We start from the raw sequence: 26,741 nt of genomic DNA, 5'->3' as shown, positions 1-26,741 counted from the left end.
TGTGTGAATGGGTGAATGTAATGCACAATCTATGAAAAGCGTTTTGGATAAAAATCCAAAACCAAATCCATTTACCATTTTACTGCAAATAATCTCCTTGTAAATTCACTGATGCTCTGTTGTAGAATCTCATCAGAGCACGGCAGAGTATAGAATAATTTTTCTTTTCGTTTCCTTTACTACTTTTACTTTCAGACCTTCCCTTTCCCTCTTTTTCTCTCTTTATTATTATTATTATTTTTTAAACATATGTGAATTATACATAAGATCATTGTTTCAACAACATATAAATGTTTTGTTTTTTTACAGATTTCTATGTTTATGACAAAAGAAATTGTTGCAGATTTGTATTTCGAACAAAAGAAATACAAAACTGATCAAGATTAAAAAAAAGAAAAAAATGATAATTATTTTGTCATATCTGAAAGAGAATTTGTTAACCAGAGTGTCAAGATGGAAAACAGAAACATTATTATCATGATAGAAAATCATTTCTTCTATTTTAGAGATGTTCTAGATAGCAACAAAAATATGTAAATAAAAATAACATTAATAATAATTTTGTAAGATAGTTGCCAAACGTGATGGCTTTGTACCACAGTATGACCTAAATAGGCTTGTTAACAATATGATGCAGTGATGCTAGCGTGTGTTCGTCAAACAAACGGTCTCTTCAGCTAGAGTGTCCTTTTAATTTCTGAATGGAAACACACTGAATTTCCGAATGACAAGAAAGCACTCAGAGTGTCCTCCGATGTCCTCGGTGTGAATTTACGAAAACACGCTTCATGAAATGTGCTTTATTTCACCATAGACAAAAAACTATGATAACTGCTATGAGAAAATTATAATAATATCATTTAGATAGCATTTTATTGATCCCGGAGGGGAAATTCAAAACACTGCACTCAAGGTTGTGCTGTTGTACTGAATGTCAGCGGGCCTGTGATTTTCTTGGACCAATCCCGAGTCTTAATTTAACTGTTTAAGTCCATCTGGTTCCATTTGCATACTCTTTAAATTAACACCCAGTTTTTTTCTAGTACAACAGCTCTCCTCTTGTATGATATCGCTTCATTCTGACAGGGTCACAAGTGAAAAACAACCTCAATAGTGGAGTATTGTTATTATTTAATGTATTGGGTCTAGATTTTATGGACATTGCAGAGTTCAAGCCCCAGTTTGAAACCAGTGAACAACTAATAGAACACATGTACACAACTGGGATGAAAAGGCCATATGTAACATATGGCGTTTCCATGACACAGAGAATGTGTAATGGATGTACGCCCATGGTTACACCCAAATCTCAGCCAATAAATGAAAGTTGAACACAAAAGAGAGACAAATAAGCTTTGGGACTTGAGATCATTTGTGCAACAGGAGAGAGACGTGAAAGAAAGAGGATGGAGTAACATGGTTAGGTCTGTAACGATGTACTGTATGTACAGTAATAGCATAACTCGTTTTCCCTTGAGCAAAGAAGGGTGTCAAATGCACAGTGGATGTTCTACAAGAAAAGTTACTGTATCATTAGTGGAAAAAGTATTTCAAAGCCACACTTGAGTAAAACCCTGGTAAAGTTGAAAGTCACCCATTAGAATAACACTGATATTAACTGAAATGTAACTGTTCTAAATTCAATTAATTCAAACATCTCTTAGATATGGCCATGGGCCAGGATCGTTGCTGGTTTGGAATAGCTCTATCTGCTGCTGCCATGGTCCTTGGTAGCAACAAATACTGACTAGATATATATTCTGGTAGTGCAATAGTAAGAGCTTACACACTATTTTCTTTTCAAAGGAACCCCATTTTTTCATTGTCTAAGAATGCATGAAATGAATGAAAGTAAAGATCCTCAAAAAAGTACTTTAGTAAAGGAACAAGCACTTCTACTTAAGCACTTAACACCTCTGACAGCTACACAAGTGTACAAACCCTTCTCAATCAGGGATTTATTAGGTTTCGAGAGCCTGTAAGGCTTCGAACCCTATTACATCTCTACACTTTCACTATTATTATTATTCTTCCGCCGTTTTTGCCAGTTCTGGCCTAACCGCCTGGTCACTTCTTATGAAATTCGGCAATATGGTAGAGGGCTATGCCAAACGGCGAAAACCCGAAACTCACAACCATTGGCCAAAGGGTGGCGCTGTAGCACTCAATTGAACATGCCAACTTTGAACAGGTACAGCTCATGCCCTGTTCGACCTACAGCCATGAAACTTCGATACACACATGCGTCTCCTCATGCCTAACAACTTTCGCTGTTTGACTTTTGACCTCTGACCTTTAGATCTCCCACCATTTCGAATTCTATGAAAAGCAGTAAAAAGCAGTAAAAAAATCACTTCTCCTGGGATTTATGAGCAATCTGTACGAAACTGTATACACATGAACTTTGGACCAATGCCGACAAACGTAACTTAGCGGATTTTCCATAAGTGAAAACGTTAAGCTTTTATAAGCCAATGAAAATTGCAGCTTTTTTTAAATTATTCATCTGCCCCTAACACATACATGCAGACTCACATTTGTTTGACACTTTGCAATATTGTAGAGGGTCCTTCCAAGTATCACTGAAACCAATCTTACTCCAATTGGTCAAAGGGGGGCGCTATAGCAATTTTTTGAAAATGCAAACTTTAAACAGGCAAAAGTCATGCCTCGTTTGGCCGACAGCCGTTAAACCTGCTTACACATGTGCCTTGACTCATGAGGAACACATGTATCACTTTGACCAGTAAGCTCTGCCCTTAGATTGTCTGCAATTTTGAGCAGTTTGAAAAACATTTAAATCCAGGATTTCTGAGCAATTTGCATGAAACTGTGTCAAATACATGTTTGAGGCCCTTTTTCACAGGTTCAGGTGTGTTGGTTCAATAGCTTGATCGCTTAATCATCTGCCTTGAAACCATAGGGTAGCCGGTTCGAATCCCACCTCAGGTAGACTTAATTATAATTGCATTGCACACAACATGACTATACCAATGAATACATGTGCAATTGTTAAAGATGACGAGAAATGCATACTTGAAAGTAGTTCTTTTCAATGTATGACGTACTTCATTCGCGCTTTTGTTTTGTTTGGTTGGATTCTCCCTTTTCACTGTCTAAGGCTGTGTATTGGATAGCTCCACCAGTAGAGTGTGAGTCTCATGTGCTGAAGGTCCCTGGTTCGAATCCCACTTATTACAGTTCACATTTAAATTGCATTGTACAAAACATGACCCTGTTAATTCAGACAAGTGCAATGTTTAGACAATAACACGAAATGCTTTTGAGAGTAGTTTTTTTTTATGTATGACATACTTTCTTGTGAAAATAGCCGATCTACAATCTCACACCTTTTTAGATAGCAACGCGTTGTGAGCTTGTAGATCGACTATTTTCCACTAGTTTCCATTCCGAAATATATTGAGCAGTTTGAAAAACATTTAAACCAAGGATTTCTGAGCAATTTGCGTGAAAGTGTGTCATGTGTGTGAACTCCCTTTTCACTAGTACAGGTCTGTTGGCCCAATGGCTTAATCATCTGCCTTGAAACCACAGGGTTCCTGGTTCGAATCCCACGTCATGTAGAATTCATTATAATTGCATTGCACACAACATGACTGTATCAATGAATGCATGTGCAATTGTTAACCAGTAAACTCCGCCCTTAGATTGTCTGCAATTTTGAGCAGTTTGAAAAACATTTAAATCCAGTATTTCTCAGCAATTTGCGTGAAAGTGTGTCATGTGTGTGAACTCCCTTTTCATCAGTTCGGGTCTGTTGGCCCAATGGCTTAATCATCTGCCTTGATACCAGAGCGTCGCCGGTTCAAATCTCACCTCATGCAGACCTCAACTCAATTGCATTACACACAACATGACTGTATCAATGAATAAACATGCAATTGTTAAATGAAACGCTTATTGAGAGTACTTGTTTTCAATGTATGATGTACTTCATTCCCTCTTTTGTTTTGTTTTGTTTTGTTGGATTCTCCCTTCTCACTGACCAAGGCTGTGGATTGAATAGCTTGATCAATACAGTGTTAGTCTCATGTGCCAAAGGTCCACGGCTCAAACCCCACTTGTCACAGTTTACATTTAAATTGCATTATGCAAAACATGACCCTGTTAATTCAGACATGTGCACTTTGCTCTCTCTCTCTCTCTCTCTCTCTCTCTCTCTCTCTCTCTCTCTCTCTCTCACTCTGTCACAGTCTGCCACTCTGTCACTGTCTGTCTGTCTGTCTGCCAGTCTGCCAGTCTGCCACAGTCTGTCTGTCTGCCAGTCTGCCACAGTCTGTCACAGTCTGCCAGTCTGCCAGTCTGCCACTCTGTCACAGTCTGCCAGTCTGCCACTCTGTCAAAGTCTGCCAGTCTGCCAGTCTGCCAGTCTGCCACTCTGTCAAAGTCTGCCAGTCTGCCAGTCTGCCACTCTTGTCACAGTCTGCCAGTCTGCCATTATTCTCGAAACCGCTAATTGCTGCTTGCAGCTATATTTTTCTTCTTATTTTTTCTATAATAGATTCGAATCAGGATAATGCTTCCATATGGTGATATGTCATATTTTTTGACAAAAGAGTTTTCAGGAGACAAAAGAAGTGAATCCAGATCAATCCTGTGCAGGCACATATGGCTATAGCCTCTGCAATCACATTACATTCACTGGCAATTACCGTAGCTGCAGCAGTATTAGGAGAAGCTGTTGTATTGATGACACAAATACAGTGTACAGTGGCAATAGTTATTGTGCTCATTAATGAGGGTGGTGTGTGGTTTGGGCAGGGGGCACACGTGTCAAGCTGAAAGCTATCTGTCCCACAGGACCACGCACAACTTTGTTTTCAATCTCAAACATATTCAGTTCACAAAATACGCACGCACACGCACACACACACACACACACACACACACACACACACACACACACACACACACACACACACACACACACACACACACACACACACACACACACACACACACACTCTTCCCTCCCCTCCACCTCTCCTCTAGGTCCAGTTGTGTCCTTGGACTCAGATGTTGTCGTGAGGTTTCATACATGGGGAGGAGAGTAGAGTATAGAAGGGATGAGTTGGTCTATCTGGATTAGGCTACGAGCCTACAGCAGCCCCCTTCCCCTGTTTTTGCCGAGTTGTCAACACAGACTGGTCCAAGCCAGGCCAGGCCAGGCCAGGCCAGGCGGTGCAAATCCCCTTGCAGCCAGAGTGAAGAGCTGAGTTAGGCCTGGCCTCTGCAGCCCTTCACTGAGCTATTTATAGGTTCCAAATCCCTTCTCCCACTTCAGCTCCTCCTCACGGTTACTACCCCAACACACACACACACACACACACACACACACACACACACACACACACACACACACACACACACACACACACACACACACACACACACACACACACACACACACACACTGCAACATCAGAAAAAAAAACAAATTCACACAAACAAGAGAAAAGATTGCTTCATTTTTTTCTAGCGTAATCAATCCCTTCATCTGTTCATTGGCAGAAAGAGAGAGACAGAGAGAGACAGAAAGAGAGAGAGAGAGATTGAGAGAAAAATACACAGTAAAATGCTATCCGTTTATACACTCTCTGTGTAGAAATGGGCAATGAGGATTTGACTGTGTACTCTCACTGTGCTCCGCCCTAGAAGGAAAGTATTGTACAGGACTCTGCAGGTCGTCAAACAAAGGGACAGATGGAAGGTGTGAGGCACCACAAAAAGTAGGAGAGAGCGCAAGGAGTGTGCCAGTGTACTCCATCATCAACCCCCCCTCTCTCTTCCATTCTCTACTCCCCTCTCTCCTCTCTGTTGTGAGAAGAGGAGAGGTTAGGTGTGTGCCACAGAGCAGACAGGAGCTGCTCACCTGCGGGTATCAGTCCGACCGGCTAGCGGCTACACTGTAAAATGTTGAGTTTTCATTTAAGACTGAGGGTCCCTTTTTTAGTGCATAGCGCCGGCACGCAACCCACAAATGATATTTTCCCTCAGCGTTTCCTCAACGTAAGAATTGAACAAACCACCTTTCCAGTAATGTTACAGTATAAATGTGTATATAGTAGTGTGATCACAAAGTGGAATGAATTAGTGCTGTACGTTGACCAGCCCTCCAAACACCATATAATGTTGTTGTTTTTTTGACAGAGACAATGCACAAGTATCAACTTGAATTAAAATGTAAATGTGATAAATGTTCTAGAAAAAGGTGCTAATAGTGTGTGTGTGTGTGTGTGTGTGGCTGTGCGGTGTCTTACCGGCTTGCTGGAACATAACCATGGTGTGTGGTGTGGTGTGTACAGGTAGGGAGCGAGTCCTCTGTACAGAGCTGTGGGTCCGGCTGGGCATGCTGTTACTGCCCCCGGGGTTGGCAAACCACAGGCCCTGATAGGAAAAACACACATACCGTAGATTACTTACACTTCAGGTAGGCCAGTGTTTTACCTCTATGCCCAGGATTCTCACGTTTTTAGCTCGAGATCCAAAAGAGAACTTTGGTGTCTCCCTAGGACCCAACCTTACAAAATTACATCAATCACTTAAGCCCTTCACTTAAACATTGTGAAAATAACAAAACATTTGTAAATCATTTGTAATTTACAAAACATTTGTAAATCAGTGAAACATTTGAAAGAAAGACATTTGATTTCTTTTTAATAATAATTTAAAAAATAAAATAATAATAAAGGTTTTTTGTCGTAACCCATAAAAAAACAGAGACACATAAAAACGGGTCCATGACCCATATGTTTGGGAAACACTGCTCTATGCCATCCGGACACCTCTAAATTCCCCAAATTTAAAGAATCAAGTATCCAAATATACATTTGATATCACATCCCCACCCTTCACAGCCGAACGGCAGACACAAGCATTTGCCCTGAAAAAGGTTCTAGCTGTGAAGCATGTTGACTAGCTTAGCTGTGGTTTTGAACAGGTTCAGTTAAACGGTGATTTTAGAGAGAAGTAAGTGAACATGATTGCTCTGTCAAAACAAACCACAGCTAAACTTCCATCCTAGTGTGCCCCTTATGGCCAGTTTTGAGTCTGTAAGTGGCATACTCAGGTGAAAAATGACCAAACCAACTTTAAGGGAAAAATACTCCAATCAACTCAGCGCAGGCAATTCAAAGGAACGCCACATAATAATAGTCTGTCTGACCCTTAAAATCAATCAAAAACAATCAAGAGGATTTATGTGTCACTCATTGCATTGTTGCCATTGCCATTCACATGGCATGTGCACGGCACGCATGTCGCTCATGTTATACTGTAGGCTGCCATGCCATTCAAGACATTCATACAGTAACACAAACAGATTTCTGTGCAGCGTACATAGGGGCTGAACACAGCACTCTTTACAGCTTCTAGTTTGAGACACTTGAGGACGCACTGTAGCTCACGGCTCTACAGTAGCTGACTCTAATCACACAGCTTATAAATCTCAGCTGTGTGCATTTCTAGTAACACCATACACGGTGAAACATATTAACATTTAAACCCAGCAAGCACAATGACGTCATGATGACGTTATGATGACGCCCGGGCATCACCCACCCCGGTGACGTTCAGGACTAGGCCAGATCACAGCCCATATGGGGATGATCTTTACGTCATTTACAGGACGTCATCACCGGGACATCATATGGACATTTGGACAGCAAGTTTGGGTGATGAGAATGTGTTTAGATGACGTCCTGGAAGTGACGTTTTTGTGGTCAGGATTATTTTTGGTTGAAATCAGGTGATATTCTGGGCCAGATCTGACTTGTCTTGGTTTGACTTGATCTAGCCCCAATCGAGACGTCACTGATTGGTCCGGGTCCTGACTGTGCTTGCTGGGAAATGATCTGAGCAGTAGACATCTCCCCTTAAAGGACCATACTGTACCTGTGTTACTACGTTAACTTATTGTACATTGTCAACATTGGCCATATAAGCACTTTGAGATTTCTTGTAAATGTAAAGTGCGTTATAAATAAAAAAAATCCATTATATAGTTTACATAAACCTTGACCATTTCCCCAAGAATGTATTCATTTTTTGTGTTTGTTTCGTTGGATCCATATTCAATAAATGTTAGAGAATGTACGTGAAAACCTTTGTGAACATAAGTGTAACATCATTAAAAAGCCTCTTCAAATTGAATTTCCATTTCAAAATGCAGCACTTGATAGGATTCTTTTCCCCAGGCGTTGATATCAATGCGCACATTTTAAAGAGTAAGAGTAAAAACAGAAACTTAAGAATGAAATAAACAGCATAGTGACTTTCAAAAGGGTGAATTACGTATACCAAGCAATTTTTGTCTTGGTACACCTCAGATAAAGTAACCTCTCGTGATAGTTAAATGATTTGTACAAGACACAGCAACTGGGTTTAGCCTAACCGCCGCTGAGCAATTCTGAGGACACAGCACTTATGTCCAAGGGACCATGTGACTTGTTACGGGACAAAGCAGGTTTAAACTCATCTTAAACTCTAAACTGCAACTAAGCTAATGACAGAGCAACATCCCCGCTGAGTTTCCTTGTGAATGAAACAGGCTACACAAATCATGTTTGACACACACACTCACACTCACACACACACACACACACACACACACACACACACACACACACACACACACACACACACACACACACACAGCAGGATTACTCAACAGCCATGCTAAGTAGAATGACGGGCCACAGATTCAAATGAACTTCCTAGAACCCCAAGGGTTTAAAATTTGATTCCATCATGTGAGCTCAAACCACTCCGTCACTAGAAGTGATCCAGTGACGACAGCATTCTCTAAATGCCTGTAAAGTAATTTTCCTCCCCTCCAAAAAATAAGGCAAAATAAATAGTTACAAGCACAGTGAGGAAACTGTCGTTCAGTAGCCCTGCAGTAAAAAACACGATGAAACTACTGTGACAAAAAATACATAAATCAACATACATAAATCAAGAGCGCACATGAAACACAGGCCAGTCTAGAATGACTGCAGCATTGAAACCTTAAGCAATTCAACATTTTACCTTTCTCTCTATTTCCTTTTTTCCTTCCCCTCTACCTTCTACCTCTCCATCCGCCCCATACCCTGTATAGTTTACTTTACACCACACCTAATGACTGGCTCGGAAGCTCACCAAGGCAAATTCCTCACTGTAACCTGCATATTATACATTATAACCATAACCCTCTCTCTCTCTCTCTCTCTCTCTCTCCCCCCCTCTTGTGGCCCTCCGGCACAGAGGGCCAGGGAAAAACAGGAAATGCCTGTCCACTGTTCTCACTGCCTCTGACTCTCTCTCTCTCACACACACACACACACACACACACACACACACACACACACACACACACACACACACACACACACACACACACACACACACACACACACACACACACACACACACACACACACACACACACACACACACACACACACACACACACACACACTTTCTCTTGCCCTCTCTCTCTGCCGCCCCTCCTTCTCCAGCACCGCAGCGCGCTACCTCTCCCAAACTATGACTCATACATTTCCCTCTCATTCTACACACATCCACACATGCTACAATCTAACACAGGGAAGTCTACTATGGAGGGACGGGGAGGAGGAACAAACTTGTAGGTATTTCCTTCCATTGTAAAGAGACGGAAATAGAGGGAGAGAGAAACAGTGACACAGAAATAACGCGAGACAGAAGGTCACTTTTTAGACTCTCAAGAGTTAAATCGACGACGCTCAGGATTTTGCAGCAGAGGGAAAGTGTGACAAAGACAGGACTGGTTCCCGGGGTTGAGATGATGGCGGTTGTGTCGGGGTCTGACACACAGAGTATAGTTCCACGCTTGCAGAGCTCGGCGGTTCCGCTCGTCGAGCTCTGACGCGGGGCCTCTGGAATGCGGGGTGACCTGCCCGCGAGTTCCATCCACCTCGCCTCATCTGCCAAACACCACTGTTCCCCCTTCCTCGCCCTACATTCTTCCACCGTGGGATAAATGCCTATTTTGGGGAGAATACACGCTGCAGGAAGAATTCCGTTATCTGGGATCCCTACCGTAAACATCCTGGAGCCCAAACCTACTATGTGTCTCCAAATGTTTCTGTGGCTATTGTGACAAACTGCACTATATATTAAGGGTTTCAGCAACTTACCTAATACACCTCCTACCTAAACAACGGCGTCAATGTGTGAATTGAAACAAGGTTATGAAAGCACAGTAGCCCCTAAAATGTTTCATGTTTAAAATGGTTCTTTATAGATAAACTACATGGTTCTTCTTTAGTAAAACAAAAAATGATATATACTAAGACAAAAGTACCTTTTGGGGGCTTTATATGAAGCAAGCTATATACTTTATGTTGACATTTAACAACATACTGTATTCCTGCAATAATGAGCTATGCTTTTCCTATACTTGAAAATTTACTACAACCTATTTCTGAGATGACCTCAGCCAGAGAGACCTTTGCCCAGCCATGTCTTGAAGAACCACCTTAATGTACATGGTAGAGTCAGTCAAGTTTCAGTTCTTCCAGTTTACGGAGTAGTAGGAGGTCAAGTGGGGGTAATAACACACCGCAGTATATCACCTAAATCTGTACCAGCAGGTAGTCATGTCAACCCTAAAATACAAATAAATCAAAGTAGTAGAGCCCACAGAGTCATGTCAATAGAAGGAAAAACAAAGACAGGATTCATGTTTTTGTCCAGAGTGGAGAATTACATACAAAAAAGATTTTGTGTCGACTGGGCTTTTGTGTTGATTGTGCTTGATAATCAGATCACTCTGTCTTTCTATGGGTTATTTTATGTCCTCTTTAAGTACCCTTATGTATCTTGGCTGTAATGACTTGATTTCTCCCTGCAAGATCAAAAACATGCAATCTCTTCTAATTGTTCTCATTCTGACAGCATTTTCTCATAGTAGATAACAACTATTTGTCTTTGGTGAATTAAGGCAAATTTGATCAAGGGTGTATTCATAATTCTCTTCAAGGGTGTTGGAGTTCACTCTGAATGCTTTCTTGTCAAAGCGCTGTGCAGACAGCACACCCTAGAGACACTGTCACTGAACAGAAGGCTTGTCTGTGGAAGCTGAAAGCAAGCCTCCGATGTTGATTTGGAATTTTCAAAGTAAGCAATCTCCTATAGCTGCTTTTAATCAGTTACTAACATAATGTCAACATTTTTTTTTTTGACTGTCATGGCAACAATGTTTCTGTTTTCCATCTTAAAGACAACAATTAAGTACACACACTGCTAAAATGCTCCCAGTGTTTTAAACAGTGGGAAGACCTCAATGTTTTCTTTATGTTGATCTTTTGTTTGTCCTGCACCTGGTTACTACATGTGCATACACTACAATGCTATTCTGTTTGCTATCTGTATCTGGACACTCTGGCTAACACAATTCTCACTCAGTTAAAAAATAATATTGATGCCATAAAATTGTTATTGAAGTCAGTAATATGCATGAGACATTGCTCAATTCACAATACTTCTCAATTCCCTCTACAAAATACCATTTGCACTCAGCAATTTCTACATGCCTAAGAATCCAAATACAGGTTACTGGCATTTCAGTAGCCTGGCATGGCCAGACTAATATCACTGTATATATTGGAATCTCGGTGTGGAACCTGCATTTCCAAGGAGCGGATAAAAACAAAATGCCTCTGGTGATAATCCCGTCCCTATATTTGCATACTGGGCCCTCATTGGTGGCCCACAACTTCGGAGGCAGGGAAATCCAATCACAACCGAGCGGGGCCACAGGCAGATTCGTCTGGTTTCCAGGCTAGCATTTCAGCACGTCCAAAAAAAGAACAAAGGGGAGGGAAGTATGATTTTTCTGCCATCCACTCATCAACCACTCCCTTTCCTGTCAGACTCACCTGTCTACCTTGTTTCAGGCCGGTAGGCGTGCTGCTGGAGCTGCGTGGTGTGGGCCCCAGAAGGCCGCTGGTGCCCAGCAGGCCGAGCCTGGCCCCCGGCAGGCTCCTGGAAGGCATTTGGAACTGACGGAGGCTCCTTCTGGTGGACACGCTTCCCCCCACACAGCCAGCGGTGGGGAGAGAGTTGGACTGGCCGAAACCTCGGCTGGAGTAGAGGGAGGAGGCCCACAGAGAGTTATGCAGTGCTTTCATTTGATGGCATGTTCAGTTCAATGAGTTGTTGTACTGTACTTGATGTTACTAAAGGTCATACATGCTTTATGTTCAAGTGTTCAAGTATATTCCAAGGAGATTCATATGAAGCATTGCACCAATGGTGTTGTGCAGAAATGATAGGAAAGGCCAGAGAAATTAGTGAGGTTGTATGTGTGTGTGTGTGTGTGTGTGTGTGTGTGTGTGTGTGTGTGTGTGTGTGTGTGTGTGTGTGTGTGTGTGTGTGTGTGTGCGTGTGTGTGTACCTCCTCTGCTGTCGGTACCCTGCCATGTCGAGGAGGGTTTTCCTGGGAATGGACCGGAACAGCCTTTGGACCTGCTGTTTCCACGACAACAGCCTCTTCTTCTGTGTCTCAGTGAAGGACTGGTGTGGGGACGGATTGTAGGGTTCAAAGAAGGAGAAGAAGTAGAAGACGTAGTAGAAGAAGAAGAAGAAGGTGGGTAGCAGTGTAAATTATTTAGCACAAAACCTGACTGATGTTTTCCAGTAGAAGAAAATATTGTAACCGTCTCTACATGGTACTGTGGTGAGGTTGTTTACCTCGTGGATAAGGCACTTATCAATGAGTTGCAAGTATGAGCTGATGTTCTCCTCGTCAGGTCTGGACACCAACAGCTGGGTACAAACTAGGGGGGGGGTGAAAAATAAGTGGGGATTTGACATGATAAAAGATTGATCAATTGAATGTAGTTCAAACATTAAGAACACTGATGAATAAATCACAAGATGTGTTTGTTTTCAATCATTGGCCCTATCCTGTCATTATGGATGAGAGGACTAGGGTGTGAAAAGAGTCCATGAGGCCTTGAAAATATTCTACAACAACAACAACAAAACTGAATGACACTGATCTGAACTGATCATGAATACAGTTCAAACCACTGGTTCTCCAGCCAACTAAGGATGCTGGATCCAGGCTGCTGGCTTGCTTACCTTTACCCATGACACGTGTGAACTGGCCAGGGAGGTCTCCCTCTGCGATGAGGCTGGTTCCGGGCTCACCTTCGCCTCCTCCGCCACCTCCCCCTCCAGTTAGGTGGGAGCCAGGCGCGACACTCTTGCCCTCAGAGCCGAGCAGGGAGCGCTGTGGAGAGGACTCCTCTCCACCGCTGAAAGCCTTGATGGGTGTCAGGATCATCTGATGGAGCTCCTGTAGGGGTGCACGCAAGTTCCCACCCTCCAGCACGTCCTGGGGTAGACAGGAAGAGAGTAAAAAGAACAGAATTGTCATGTCAACCTTTCTTTTTTGAGTGTTGGCGTTTCTGCTTTGCTGTAACAGTGGAGAGAAAGACATGAGGTCATGGTTTGTTGGATGTATTGTATGAACTCTAACTAGCTGAGTCATTAGCGTGCACAAGTCACGGTCTGTATGAGGTGATGGGGAAAGCAACATTCTGGGCTAAAGCTTTGTTTGGCATCATCATCTTGAAGGAAAAACTGTTTCCAATATCACTCCACCCGAGTCATTTGCTTTGGATATTGATATTTGATGGACAAGGATACATCACAATGATATAAAAGTGTTGTGCCGATTGGCAATGACATCGTCATCAACAATTGAACGGATGAGCAACGATTAAGGGTGTTGACTCGGGAGAAGCTCAGCGACCAACGTATCTACAACATTATCTCTTTATGAGCGGCTGACATTGTCAATAAATGACAATGGCTGGTCCACCTTATGGTTAGGTAAGCTCATTAGCTTGTTAGCTCCATTACACAAGATAAATAACAGAGTTGGTGTCAAAGAAAAATGTGACATCGCCTATTCAGGAATATTTTGGTTTAAACCAGACACAAAAGGTGAGCCCATGGACATCACGCAGGACAGTGATTTGCAAGCTTTGCAAGAGCCGGTAAAGGACTCTCAAACCACCAACTTAAGGTCAATACATGTTCCTTCCGACATCTGTTTTTGGAAAAGATCCATTTCAGATACTAGTTCAGAGAGTGTCCAAAAGGAAGTTCTGAATCAAAATGTAGTTATCTCACTTCACAAAAAAAAGGAGCATGTATTGTGCTTTACACACACATTTGCATGTCAACACATTAACAGCTGTTGGAGTGCAGATTGTGTTTAACCAACCCATAGTTAAACCCTACATACTTCGTTGACCGCCACAGCAGGGGGTTGGTATCACAAACACTGCTTGGTCCTGGTTTCATTCCTACCTCAACAATAGAACATTCACGCCGGTGAACATAGCCGCCAGCTCCTCTCGCCAAGCAAATATCACCTGTGGGGTCCCCCAGGGTTCAATCCTGGGGGCCATACTATTTTCTCTATACTGTACATGCTCCCCCTCAGGTGAACGCCATGGCATTTTGTTCCACAGTTAGGCGGATGACACACAACTGTATCTCCCACAGAAGGCCAATGACCACACTGGGTTGGACTGCCTTAGAGACTGCCTTTATGACATCACGGAGTGGATGACTCAGAACTTCCTCCAGCTGAATGATAGCAAGAGTGTGATTGTCCCCTGTGGGTCCACCAACATAGTCTGCCGGATCACCAGTGACATGGGAAACTTGGCCCCCTTGGTCAAACCCCACGCCAAAACTTGGGAGTTATTTTCGATTCAGAGCTCAAATTCGACAGACAAGTGACATCAGTGGTACAGTCCTGCTTCTATCAATCTTAATCTTCTCAAGGCTGGACTACTGCAACGTCCTCTATGCTGGACTCTCTGATGGGACTCTCAAACGTCTGCAGCTGATCCAAAAGGCTGCTGCCAAACTTGTGACAGGCACCAAGCTAATAGAGCATATCTCACCAGTCCTTGTAAATGGTAAATGGTGCATTTATCCAATGCGCTCTACAATGATTGTGCATTACATTCACCCATTTACACACCAATGGCGGAGGAAACCATGCCAGGCACCAACCTGCTCATCGGGAGCAATTAGGGGTTCAGCGCCTTGCTCAAGGACACATCGACACTAACTCCGGGGGAGCCCGGGATCGAACTGGGAACCTTCCGGCTCCCAAGCGGCCGCTCTACCTCCTCCGCTACTGCCGCCCCTGTCTAGTCCTTGTCTTTCTCCATTGGCTCCCAGTGGAGCGTATAGTGACATCAAAGATTATTTTGTTTGTGTTCAAAGCCTGTAATGGTCTTGCTCCTGCATATATTGTTGAACTCTTAGACCAATCTAAGCTCCAGGTCACTCAGATCTGACAGTCAGTTGTATTTGCCCTAGGCTTGACGACCTTGCAGGATTATGCAAAGGCTAAAATGTAATTTAGATAGCATATTATGTGATGTAGACAGATGCCAGGTCATTGTTGGCCTGGCATCCTATAGTGTGTATAGTTTCAATGTAGGCTGACGATAGGTTCTTGGTTTACGTATGTATTAGTTATTATTAGATTATTGGTTTACTTATGTATTTTATTATTAGATTACTATTTTTTATGCATTTGATGTATTATGTGTATTATGATGTTTTATCTTGTGTCCTTGCTTACTGTAAATCGCTCTGGATTAAAATGCCTAAACTGTAAACTGTAAACTGTATTTGAAGCACAGTACGGACATGTGATCGTGCCTTTGCTGTGTTGGCACCGAAGATGTGGAACAAACTCCCTTTGAGGATCGAAGCTGCCCCCACCCTAGGGACTTTTAAAAACATGCTTAACCCATTCAACCCGGGAACGCATCGGTGTCATTTTAGATTTTAGCTATAGCCATTATTCTATACTTTGGCTATTCAAAAATCATGAAAATTTGTGCAAAATATTTTGAGATGAGGGTCTGTGGCCAAATACATATCATTTTGTGTGGTCCTTGACATGAAAAAGTTTGAGCACCACTGATTATAGCAACATAAGTGTTTCAGAAACCTGATCGGATTTAGAAGACATATGTAGATGCGTTCCAGGATTGAATGGGTTAAGACCCATCTTTTCACTGTAGAGACTCCTGTTTTGTTTTGTGGGTTTGTTGTGTGAGTTTAGTTTCTACTCCCTCCTGATGTGACAGTGACAGACTGACAGTGTGACTGAGTTCATGTTGTCCTAGTCTAGTCTTCTTTGTCTTGTCCTTTGTTTTTCTCTTTCTCCGGACTGCGCCCCGGGCCAGTGTAATAACTGGATGGGGGGCGCACTACAAATACTGAACCTATGAACCTATGAACAGCCTCTGACAATCAGGGTGATTAGTCACACCTAAGTACAGGCTGTGGGTGGCATTCCAATCATTCCAACCAATGTACACTTCACACCATCCACAGCAGACGTCATACAGATCATTCAGTGGAGATAATGCATAATACACTCCATAAGTGACCAAACACCAATAAAACAAGTAAACAATGAACTGGGAAAGCAAAGATGCCCAATCATTCATTACAGTATTCCTATAAACAGAACATTATAGCATAGCATCGGCCACCAGCAATCTCACAGAGTGATAATAGGTTGATCTGACAATGGACAACATTTTCTAACCCGAATATGTACTGTACATCCGCTTGCCTGTGATACGGTAGCAGTAGCAGTGAAGTTGTAGCGATCTGTATATTTTTGTGGTAAATAAACAAACTAAAGTTCTTTGAGGCAGTTTTCCCCCTGCATGATTTAAAGCAATTTGTTAGGTTTTGTTTTTGTATTCAAGTGCACATCATTTCTTTGTTTTGTTTATTCCAACCATGAAACGGCAAATTCCAAGAAAGTGCTGAATACTATGTCTGAATCCTGACATCCTTTCCCCAGGCCATTAGCAGAGAGATGAGGTATGAAGAGGTATTATTGGCTCAGCAGCCTGCTGTGGAGTGCTAATATGATCACTGTACGCGAAGGGAATCATTCTGGACAGTTCTACCACCTATCACTGACGAGCCGAATAATATATCTGGACAGGAGAGAGAGAGAGAGAGCGAGAGAGAGAGAGATAATGTGATCCCAAAAATAAATAATTTGTTTCTTGCTTGCGTATTGCTGCACCCCCCCCCCCCCCCAATTGCTCTCATCCCGATTCCCAACACCACTTACCCGGCCCGGTGCCTTTCAGGCGTGTCGTGTGTAAAACCCAAAATACCAAGCCAACAGGTGTCCCATTTCCCCAGGCCCAACGAATGACTCGCTAACAAATTTTAGCCCAAAGCCTTTGGTGAAAAGGTTAGGCCTGAATTTAGCGGGTACAAGTAGACCCTCCTGTGGCGTGCCCTTGGATGCCATTGTCAGAGTCTGGGCAGATAGAGCTATAGCGTCAGAGGGGCTGCGTGTGGTCAGGTGGGTGGGGTCGGTGACCACGGTTGCAATGCCGCAGCCAAAAACACTCCTTCCTGGATTAGGTGTTCCCTTGGTTGTCGCCGTCTCAGAAGAGTAACACTTACTAAGACTGTGCCACACACCCCCACACGACACAGGCAGGCAGTCACACACACACACACACACACACACACACACACACACACACACACACACACACACACACACACACACACACACACACACACACACACACACACACACACACACACACAGGAAACACGGTCCACTCTTCACTAGAAAGAAAGCCTGGCTTGTGTTTGAGATTTAACTCATACACACAAAAAAGAGAATCATAAGGATCTCGGGATCCACATGGGAACAGCATGACTCCAATGTGGCTCTCTGACTTCATGTGGCCAGCCTGTGACATCAGTCATATCTATAACGTATGACTCCAAATGTGTGTTTTTTTTTTCATTATGTGGCCTACTGGCAGTGACCATAAGAACTTTGATGCTGGTCGGTCCAGCGGTTTGCGAGATTAGCACAGACACACAGACCCTCTTCTGGATGGCTCTGCCTCCTAATAGAGCCATGCCATAAAAAAAAAGAACAGGTCATGAATTCTACAAGGTTTCTTCAGGGCCGTATACAAGCTTTGGGAGGAACAGAAGACAGCAGGCAAGGCACAGGGGCTTATTTCATGGTAGTAACCATAGCTAATAGCAGGCTTCCTGTACAGGGTTGAGGAGAGAGAGATCTACACACACACACACACACTGACCTTTTCCAAGCAGCGCAGTAGGTTCTGTCTCTCTTTGAGCTTCTGAATGCTGATGACTATCTTGTGTCTCGCCCCTTTGGTGACATTCTGTTGGAGGAAAAACAGTTTCAAATGTATTTTGTGTGGAGAAGTCCTTCAACCATTCTTTTCAGTCCTACTGTAGTATTGATGGTTCTTAGAATACAGGAATATTGTCTGAACACAGTGCTGCTCATCCTTGCAGTCCTACTGGTTGTTCTGTAGTGTTGGGGAAAGGCTACATGGCAATGCCTAAATAACGATAATCCTGATTTTTCTATATGTGAGGTTTGGACATCGACACCGCACCCCCCAACCCTGCGCTGTGATTGGCCACCATTGTACCCCCCTAACCCTGCACCGTGATTGGCCACCATGACTCTATTCAGGACTGTGATTGGCTAGAAACACATGACACATGTGCATAGCCCTATAAATAGGACTATGCACTTAAAAAAAACACTTCTATGTTTTTTTTTAAGTGAATCACTTCCATCACTGTGATGACCACTGTGATGACCACTGTGACCACACCGCCCACTTCACACTGGGTGTGATTTTTTTAATGCTTAATACTGTAATTATGATTACTGATGTTTTTTTAAATACTTTTCTAAATGTCTCATTGTACTTATCTGTATCATATCTTTGGTCAAGGTTTGTAATGGCCTCTGTGATTGTATTATTCCTCTGTGAGTCTGATGGATGGGGAGATGGTTTGCACAACATTCTGGTTATTAACCCTTTGTGTAATGGTGTGGCATTGAGGACAAGGTCAACAAGACCTTGACTGGCCAGATAAAACGTTTGAATTAATTGACAGGTTTCATGATTGCATGATATTGACAATCGTTGATTACTTTTGACTGCATTTTGTATACTTCAATATGGATGAAATGTATCTGTACGGATTTTTTAGTTTAACATCTTTAGACAATACTACATACATATATTGAAGTATAATTTGGAAAGTGTGCTTCATCCTAGTGATAATGTTAACTAGGGATGTAACGATACCAAATACTCACAACACCATAATATAATAATAACATAAGATAATAAGCTAAGTTGCTATAAATGGCTAGGCTGCGTCATTCAGCCAGACAGACAAAAACAATGGGTTAGTCGTTTAGCTAAATAAACGACTAACGCAATCAGCAAGAGGGGAGATAAAATAATGAGCATTTATTATACTCAACTTATATAGTCGAGTACCGACAGTAAACTCAAACAGGAAATGACACAACGCGCTTACCGTGCGTCAGCATGTCTCAGTCTCTAGCCTATGTTCATAGCGATCATCCGTGGCAGATATTTTGTGCAGTTTTGCTGATCTTCAAAACATCTGCCAAGGTTTCTTACAGATGCGATGTTGCAGAGACCAGTGAATCTGCTCAAATTATCTACACACTTAATATAAATCGCTGTGAACACAAGGTCCCTCCACTGCTAGCCTCGCGAACCAGGCTGTTTCACTCTCAACAGTACTCTGCTGATGTTCAAACAAAAAACGACCTCAGCCTGAATACCTACTGTAGATGCCGTCATAGTCCCACGATAATATGGACACATGTTTGTTATCGCCGTCATCATTATAACAACAATATCGTTACATCCTTAAAGGTAGGGTAAGTGATTTTCTTTGGTTAAAATAAGTGTTAAATAGCTCTATATTCTGATAGTACTCATTGCTATAGTGTTTGTTCAGTAAAAGGAGTCTCCTTGTCTCTCCAGCTCTTTATAAAACAGAAAATGCATTTTCGTTTCAGTTTCAGTTTCATTTCCAATTTTATCCAATCAGGATAGAGAACTCAATCGGGATATAGATTAAACAAGTGAAATTGGAAGTGATGACACTAAGAAATGAGCAGGCAAAATTGGAACTGGAACACTATAAAAATGAAGCTTAAAAATGGGTACTTTCTCCTGATTGGCTGAGATTTTGACACCTACCGGAAAATGTATTTTCTGTGTATTAAAGAGCTGGAGAGACGGGGACACTCCTGTTACTGAACAAACACTCTATAGCAATGATTACTATCAGAATATAGTGCTTTAACCTTTTAACCAAATACTTTTTGTTTTAACCCAAAAATATCACTTACCCTACCTTTGATGTTGACAGTTACTAACGCTATTTGTACAGCAGCTTTCATGCACGGCTATTAACGTATCAAAATGTACAAATATTTCCTAATGTTGGTGCCATTAGAGCATTCTGATATTGGTTCGTTTTTTAATTCACACATACAGCATCACAGGAAATCATTGAGATGCACAAACTCAGTAAGGCAGTGTCCTCACCATGAATGTTTTATGTCTACAGACCTGTGACTCCAGCTGCTGTTCAGTCAGTGACATCATCTCATCGTAGGTCATGGTGGAGAAGAGAGCAGCGTATTTATGGAGACGGAGGCTCTTTAGCCACGCAGGGACATCTGTGGGGCAGGCCACATGCACACACGCACACACGCACACACACACACACACACACACACACACACACACACACACACACACACACACACACACACACACACACACACACACACACACACACACACACACACACACACACACACACACACACACACACACACACACACAAACACACACAACTTTAACTGACCTTGTCTTTAGTTCATTAAGACATGAAAGTTCAGCGACAACATTAGTTTTTCACCAATCATCTAAATTGTTCAAACAAACCAACAATAGAAACTCTTGAACCTTCAACAATGATATGACTACTCTGCAGCAATATGCCTGCATTCTCAAAGTCTAGTGCTCACGAGTAGACCAACTCGGACATCCAAGGTAATGCTTAGTGATGTCACATGTTCAATTTGACACAGTTTATTGGAAATGCTTACTGTAGCTGGTACATCTTTGCGGTAAAATGCAGTTTGGGGTAAAGCAAGGCACTGGTTCAGCGGACTGTTTCGCTCATGGGTTCTAACTGAAGTTCCTGCCAACATTGTGCAAGCGAATTTATGGCAAACAAACAAATCAAATCAGGGTCTGACTCACGTCGCATTGAAAGCAAAACCTGCTTAGCAAGGCCAAAGTGTAATACTGTATGAATGCTTACAACAAGGGTTCAGACCACACTGTGTTGTTGTAAAGGCAGGTGGATGACAGGAACGGTCTAGGAGACAAAGTTGAACTGTCCATTCAGGACCCTTTGAAGTTTCTGAATTTAGTTTACTAGTTGTTGTCTTTTTTTGTCACCATGGGTGATAAAGGTCTTCTGTTTGCCCTAAAGTAGCCTTGTTATCCTCTCTTACTTCAACCAAAGGAGAGTATAAGCCCAAAGTGTGCGCCTCACTTTGTGGCTGCAACTATGAATGAATGGCTGTTTTCAGCAGCTGGCAGACAAAATGTACTGTAGAACACGCCTCGAGCAATTCTATAAGTAGAGGAAAATGAGAGAGTAAACATAAAAAGGTTCAGCTCTCTGTGCAGACAGCACAAGGCCCAGAATGGGGGCTCCTGAGGTCAGCGTGGTCCCCTCTGCTTCCTGGCTGGATAAACCACTTCTCACAGCTCTCTGGCTGGCTGCCTCCACGACACACACAGCACACAGCTGTAGAATCAGGTTCGCCCACACCACTGACCTGTCATGTGTCTCTCTGTCTCTCTGACTGTGACCTGCTCTAACGATTCTTTGCCAGCTGTTGCTGGAGTTAATGACATTACATTTCATGATTTGTAAACATTGTTTCTTAAGTTGGTGGGGAAATATAATTCTGAAACTTGTAAATGAAAAAGTGACAAGCTAACAGTTTATAAATAAGTGTAGTTTGCCAACAGCAGACGCACAACCACATTTGATGCTTGGAGGTTGTTGTTGTTTTAAGTTCTTGTTCTGGGCCTGACTTTAATTTAGGTTTCTTATGCTTATGGCATAAAGAAAACTGATGGTTTGAATGTGCAAAAAAAAAAAAGTCACATCCGACAGGTAGGGCCGGGGCTGGGTATCGTTAAAAATGTTCAATACCAGTACCAATATCAATACTTTGGATACTGGTTCCTGAACGATATTCTTTTCCAATACCAATTTTATAAAATAGATTTTAACAAATATAAATATACATTACAGTACATTATATATTAACTATTAACTGTTTAAAAAATGTAATTGAACATCACTCAGGATAAGCACGATAATATACAAACAGCATCTGCTGACAGACTTGCTGCCTCACTAGCAAGCATTGCTGTGACTTTGTTAAAATAAATTGCTTGTTTAAAACTTTTGTCAACAAAATGTGACATTTAACAACATCTTATAACTTATTAATACTTTCACGCAGAATACAGTACTTTTGAGAAGCAGACAAAATAAAATCAGTTTTTGCTGCAGTACTGCTCTCCCCACTGTAACAATAGGAAATATTGTTGTTTAGGAACTTTGAAGCACGGCTCTTTTTGTGGTTGCGCCTATAGTACGCAGGCTGGACAAGTATTTATTAACTCATGTGCCGAAGGTTTAATGAACTAATTGCCCTGTTCAGCAAAAAGTATAAATATGTAGTCTTGAATGAGTAGAAAGAACAGAATAACCCACCATGGATGTATTAAAAGAACACTCCCCAGTCTCAGAGCCCCACCCTTTCCATTTGCGAACACAGTGGATGAAAACATACTCAAATCTCATGGGGACAAATGCCGTGAAGGTTTTGTGTTTGGTTGGAGATGAAAGAGGTGGATTTTATGCACAACCTGGAAGTATTTATTTAGCAATCTATGGGGAAAGTTTATGTGTACAGTTCTGTCTGTCCTCCTCAAACATGAAGCAATATTCTGCTCTTAAATGTACGTTGAAGTGTTTCATCAAATTGTGTTGCCGGTCTTGGCAGTGATGGCTTTTTCCATAATGCATATTGCATTGTGCACTATTGGCATCGAGCCTGATAAAATGAACCCATACTTTTGCAATCTATTAATACACATTATGCGACGCACACTGTAGTCCACCCTCTCAATACAACAACACACACATGAGCCCTGACTCTGGGTGTACAGCATAGTGTTGTTCCTGCATGTCTCGTGAAAAGAACAGATCTACGAGCTAACAACGGCTAGTGATGCGAATGCGAATGCGTTGTTAGCTTGTAAATCGGTTATTTTAGGCACGTGACACCGTTGTACTACGGAATGTAAATTAGGCTATAGGTATCAAAATTTGGTACCAAATGACATGACATTTTGCGGTACTCGATGGTATCGAGGCAGTTCAGTGCCATAAAGGTATCGAATTTCGGTAACCAGCCCAAAACGACAGGTAAAGGTAATGGTTGGTGACCCTCCCCATCCCCCCCCAACAAGGAAGCATCACAGTGATCATTATTAATATGACAGTGACTATCTGCCTACATCTTTCCAACGCACCCCTCATGCCGCTGCCCTCCTCATGAAATGCACTGCGATGCCCTCCTCCTAGACCAGCCTCCTCCAGATGCTCACTGCCTCCACTGCCCGACGAAGCGATGCTACTCTGGGGGGAGAGGGGTGCGTGGTCCAGGGCGGGGCCCCGGGGGGCCCGTAGGTCCTCTTGGGACAGCCAGACGTGGCCCAGGGGCTGACTGCTGGGGCCACTCATGGGCGGGGTGAGGGACACGGAGCGCTTCAAGGGACTGTGCTGCTGGCTGCCTCCGCCACTCGACAGAACTGCAGGACAACAGCAAAAGTCAACAGAGGCAGGCCACAACTGTTAGTTAGGGGCTCTTTTGAGGGGAAACAAATGATATAACTACAATCACATAATCATCAGTGATATAAAGGGAAACTGGTGTTCACTCACTGTAAAAAAACAGACTGTTTTAGAGGGAGAAGACTCAGGCTTGGTACAACTCTACTGTACATTGAGCTGACAACAGTTGATTCATGATTGTTCTTATTTTTTGCTTTTAATAGTAATGGGGGACCCCCCCATTACCCGTATCCCGTCACCATCAGACTAATTTGATGGATGAATAACTTTCCTGAAACATGCAGACGTCATACTACAGTAAATGGCCATGAAAGCAATTCCTACCTGTGGACAATAACAACTCCTCCTGCTCAAGACGAATTGGATTTTAGATATCTTTATTCTAAACGCAGAATTTAAAAAAATGCTCCAGGTGCTTGGCTGGTTACATTCCAGACTCACAACTGGATATCTTCCAGAATTGTTTCATTAAAGATTTCACTTTGCACATTTCTTTTTTGTACATATTCAAGGTATGAAACCTCTAAACCACAGAAACCACAGGGAAGCCTTAAACACAATTCATACTCTGTCGTACAAACGTATCACGTGGCAGAAATAAATATAATAAAATTATATATATATATAAAAGATTTTCAACATGGTTGGCTGAAAATCATATGACAAAGTATAAAGAAGCCATCAGTCATTCATCCCTACAATAAGGTTGTCTGTCTTTCTCTCATATCTCCATCTCTGTCGCTCCCTTTTGCTCTCTTTTACTTGATAATTGCTTTTATGACAGAGAGCTCTTGGGGTCAAACCAAACCAAACCTTTTCCTGTTTGAGTTTGTGGGGTTGGAAAACCCAACGCTGAAGTTGGGTTGTGTGCATGGGTCAGTCAAAAAAAAACTACAACTTCACACACAAACACACACAACAGGTAGGCCTTTCTATAGCACCCGACAGAAGCCGCCCTGGAATCATGGAATATTCCAGAAGCAGCGAGAGGGAGGTAAACAGAATCAAAGATGGAGAGGAGAAGGGAGCTTTATGTGTGTCCACTCTGCCGGTGTAAACTGCCACCAGTCTCTCTCTCTCACTCCGTCTCCTCCTTCCTATATGTGGACCACTTACTGACGCTATGTATAGGACTTCACGGCCCCCGTTTAAAATAGGTGCCCAGCTAACATTACAAGTTCCAGTCCCTAAATATTAGCCATTTTCCCTAAATACAGTGCGCCACAAAGGCAGCCTTACATGGGAAGGGATGGGTGGTATGTTCTGCTGTGGTTTGGGATAGAGGCGAGTGCTGGGCGGGGTAAACAGGGCGACGCGATGGGGATGAGCATTCCCACCATAGCATACACAGGTTGATGAGCTCAGACAATTACACTGATGTGTATACCTACTAGCACAGCCAGACGAACACAGTGTATGAACGGAAAGGGGGTTCAGGGCACTGGAGGCTGATCTCTAGGTAATAAGATTGCTGAAAAAAATACTCCAGGAATAATATCACCTTCAAAGTGGTGACTGTCTTCAATGTACAAACAGCTGATACAAGCACTCACTCATCAAAGGCATTTGATACTACTTAAAATGTATCAACACCATTCCCACTTTTATTCAACAACAGCGTGCTGCCTGTAACAGACTATGATCTGAATCGATGGAATTTGATTTAAATTGAGGATAATTCTGGATAATACTACTGGATGCAGCAAATATATACTGTATTTTCATATTTGAAAATAATGTATGCAAAAGATGCCCCCCCCCCCCCCCCCCCATTTCATTTATTTTCTGTCTCACGAGTATTATCATGCCAATAAGTGATCTGGATGAACCATCCATTGGTTCAATGTCTCTGTGTGCAGTAAAAAATAAAGAAAAGCAAAAGTGGTTCATAATGACTGATCAGCGTGTTAGCAGATGCTAGTAGTGGCAGCGACAAAGAGCAACTAGTTTGCCGGTTGTGAAATCCTCATGTCTTTTGTGTGTGGGGACTGAAGTTGCTGACAGTCCAGAATAAGGAGGATCTTGCTTGGAGCCGTGAGCGAAGGGCTTTAAATGTGTCTTTATTTATAAACCCTCAGCTGTTTCCTTCATCTCCCAGCAAGAAAAAAACATAGCCCTCGCATTCTTGTCTGTAAATATCCTGCTGCAACCATAGTTATCTTCAATTTCAACAGACCCTTGTCTCCCTGCAGTTGTATGTGTGTATAAATACAGTGCGCACACCACACACACACACACACACACACACACACACACACACACACACACACACACACACACACACACACACACACACACACACACACACACACACACACACACACACACACACACACACACACACACACACACACACACACACACACACACCTTCTACCTTCCACGGCGCGTCTTCTCCAGTTACTCTGTGTGGGTGTGTTGGGGGTGTATTTGGTATGACCACAGTGTGACAACCATGACTGGGTTATGAGTAACCGAGTAATTGTCTATTCAATAGTATGACTGTATACTGAAGCGAGCTGAAACTCGTCCACGGGCAATGTGTCACACATCTGCTGTGCATGGCTAATAAAGTTGTAATTTTAACCGAAACAAACTTTCGTTTGTACTCACACCTTGCAAGAGCATAAGCGCATATGGGTTAAAGCAGAGGTCTTCAACAGGGGGTCCGGGACCCCTAGGGGGTCCTCATAATTACTACAGGGGGTCCGCCAAATCTTTGTGTGATTTTTACATTAACCACTTCAAGCAAGCATCCCTATTCTGAGGAGAACTTTAGCCAAAAATAGCAGATCTACAAGCACACAACG

At 42.6% G+C, this 26,741-nt stretch overlaps 1 protein-coding gene across 7 annotated transcripts in view; it reads right to left on the bottom strand.

Moving 5' to 3' along the window:
* The window catches only part of samd4a (sterile alpha motif domain containing 4A), a 72,543-nt gene that overhangs the window by 3,375 nt on the left and 42,427 nt on the right, over window positions 1-26,741 (bottom strand). For 2 of the 7 annotated variants that reach the window (XM_084062046.1, XM_084062045.1), the window contains exons 4-11: window positions 23,595-23,888; window positions 20,520-20,653; window positions 18,198-18,284; window positions 13,132-13,387; window positions 12,739-12,824; window positions 12,443-12,561; window positions 11,925-12,129; window positions 6,282-6,408 (exon numbers count right to left, since the gene is read on the bottom strand). In XM_084062046.1, the coding sequence (XP_083918172.1) occupies window positions 6,282-6,408; window positions 11,925-12,129; window positions 12,443-12,561; window positions 12,739-12,824; window positions 13,132-13,387; window positions 18,198-18,284; window positions 20,520-20,653; window positions 23,595-23,888 (1,308 nt within the window). The remainder of the gene's footprint in view (window positions 1-6,281; window positions 6,409-11,924; window positions 12,130-12,442; window positions 12,562-12,738; window positions 12,825-13,131; window positions 13,388-18,197; window positions 18,285-20,519; window positions 20,654-23,594; window positions 23,889-26,741) is intronic. The other 5 variants (XM_084062048.1, XM_084062047.1, XM_084062049.1 and 2 more) reach the window with 5 other exon arrangements.

This window comes from Gymnoscopelus microlampas, assembly GCF_963454915.1.
Source record: "Gymnoscopelus microlampas genome assembly, chromosome: 1".
NCBI lineage: Eukaryota > Metazoa > Chordata > Actinopteri > Myctophiformes > Myctophidae > Gymnoscopelus > Gymnoscopelus microlampas.
This window is presented reverse-complemented; position numbering and strand designations above follow the sequence as displayed.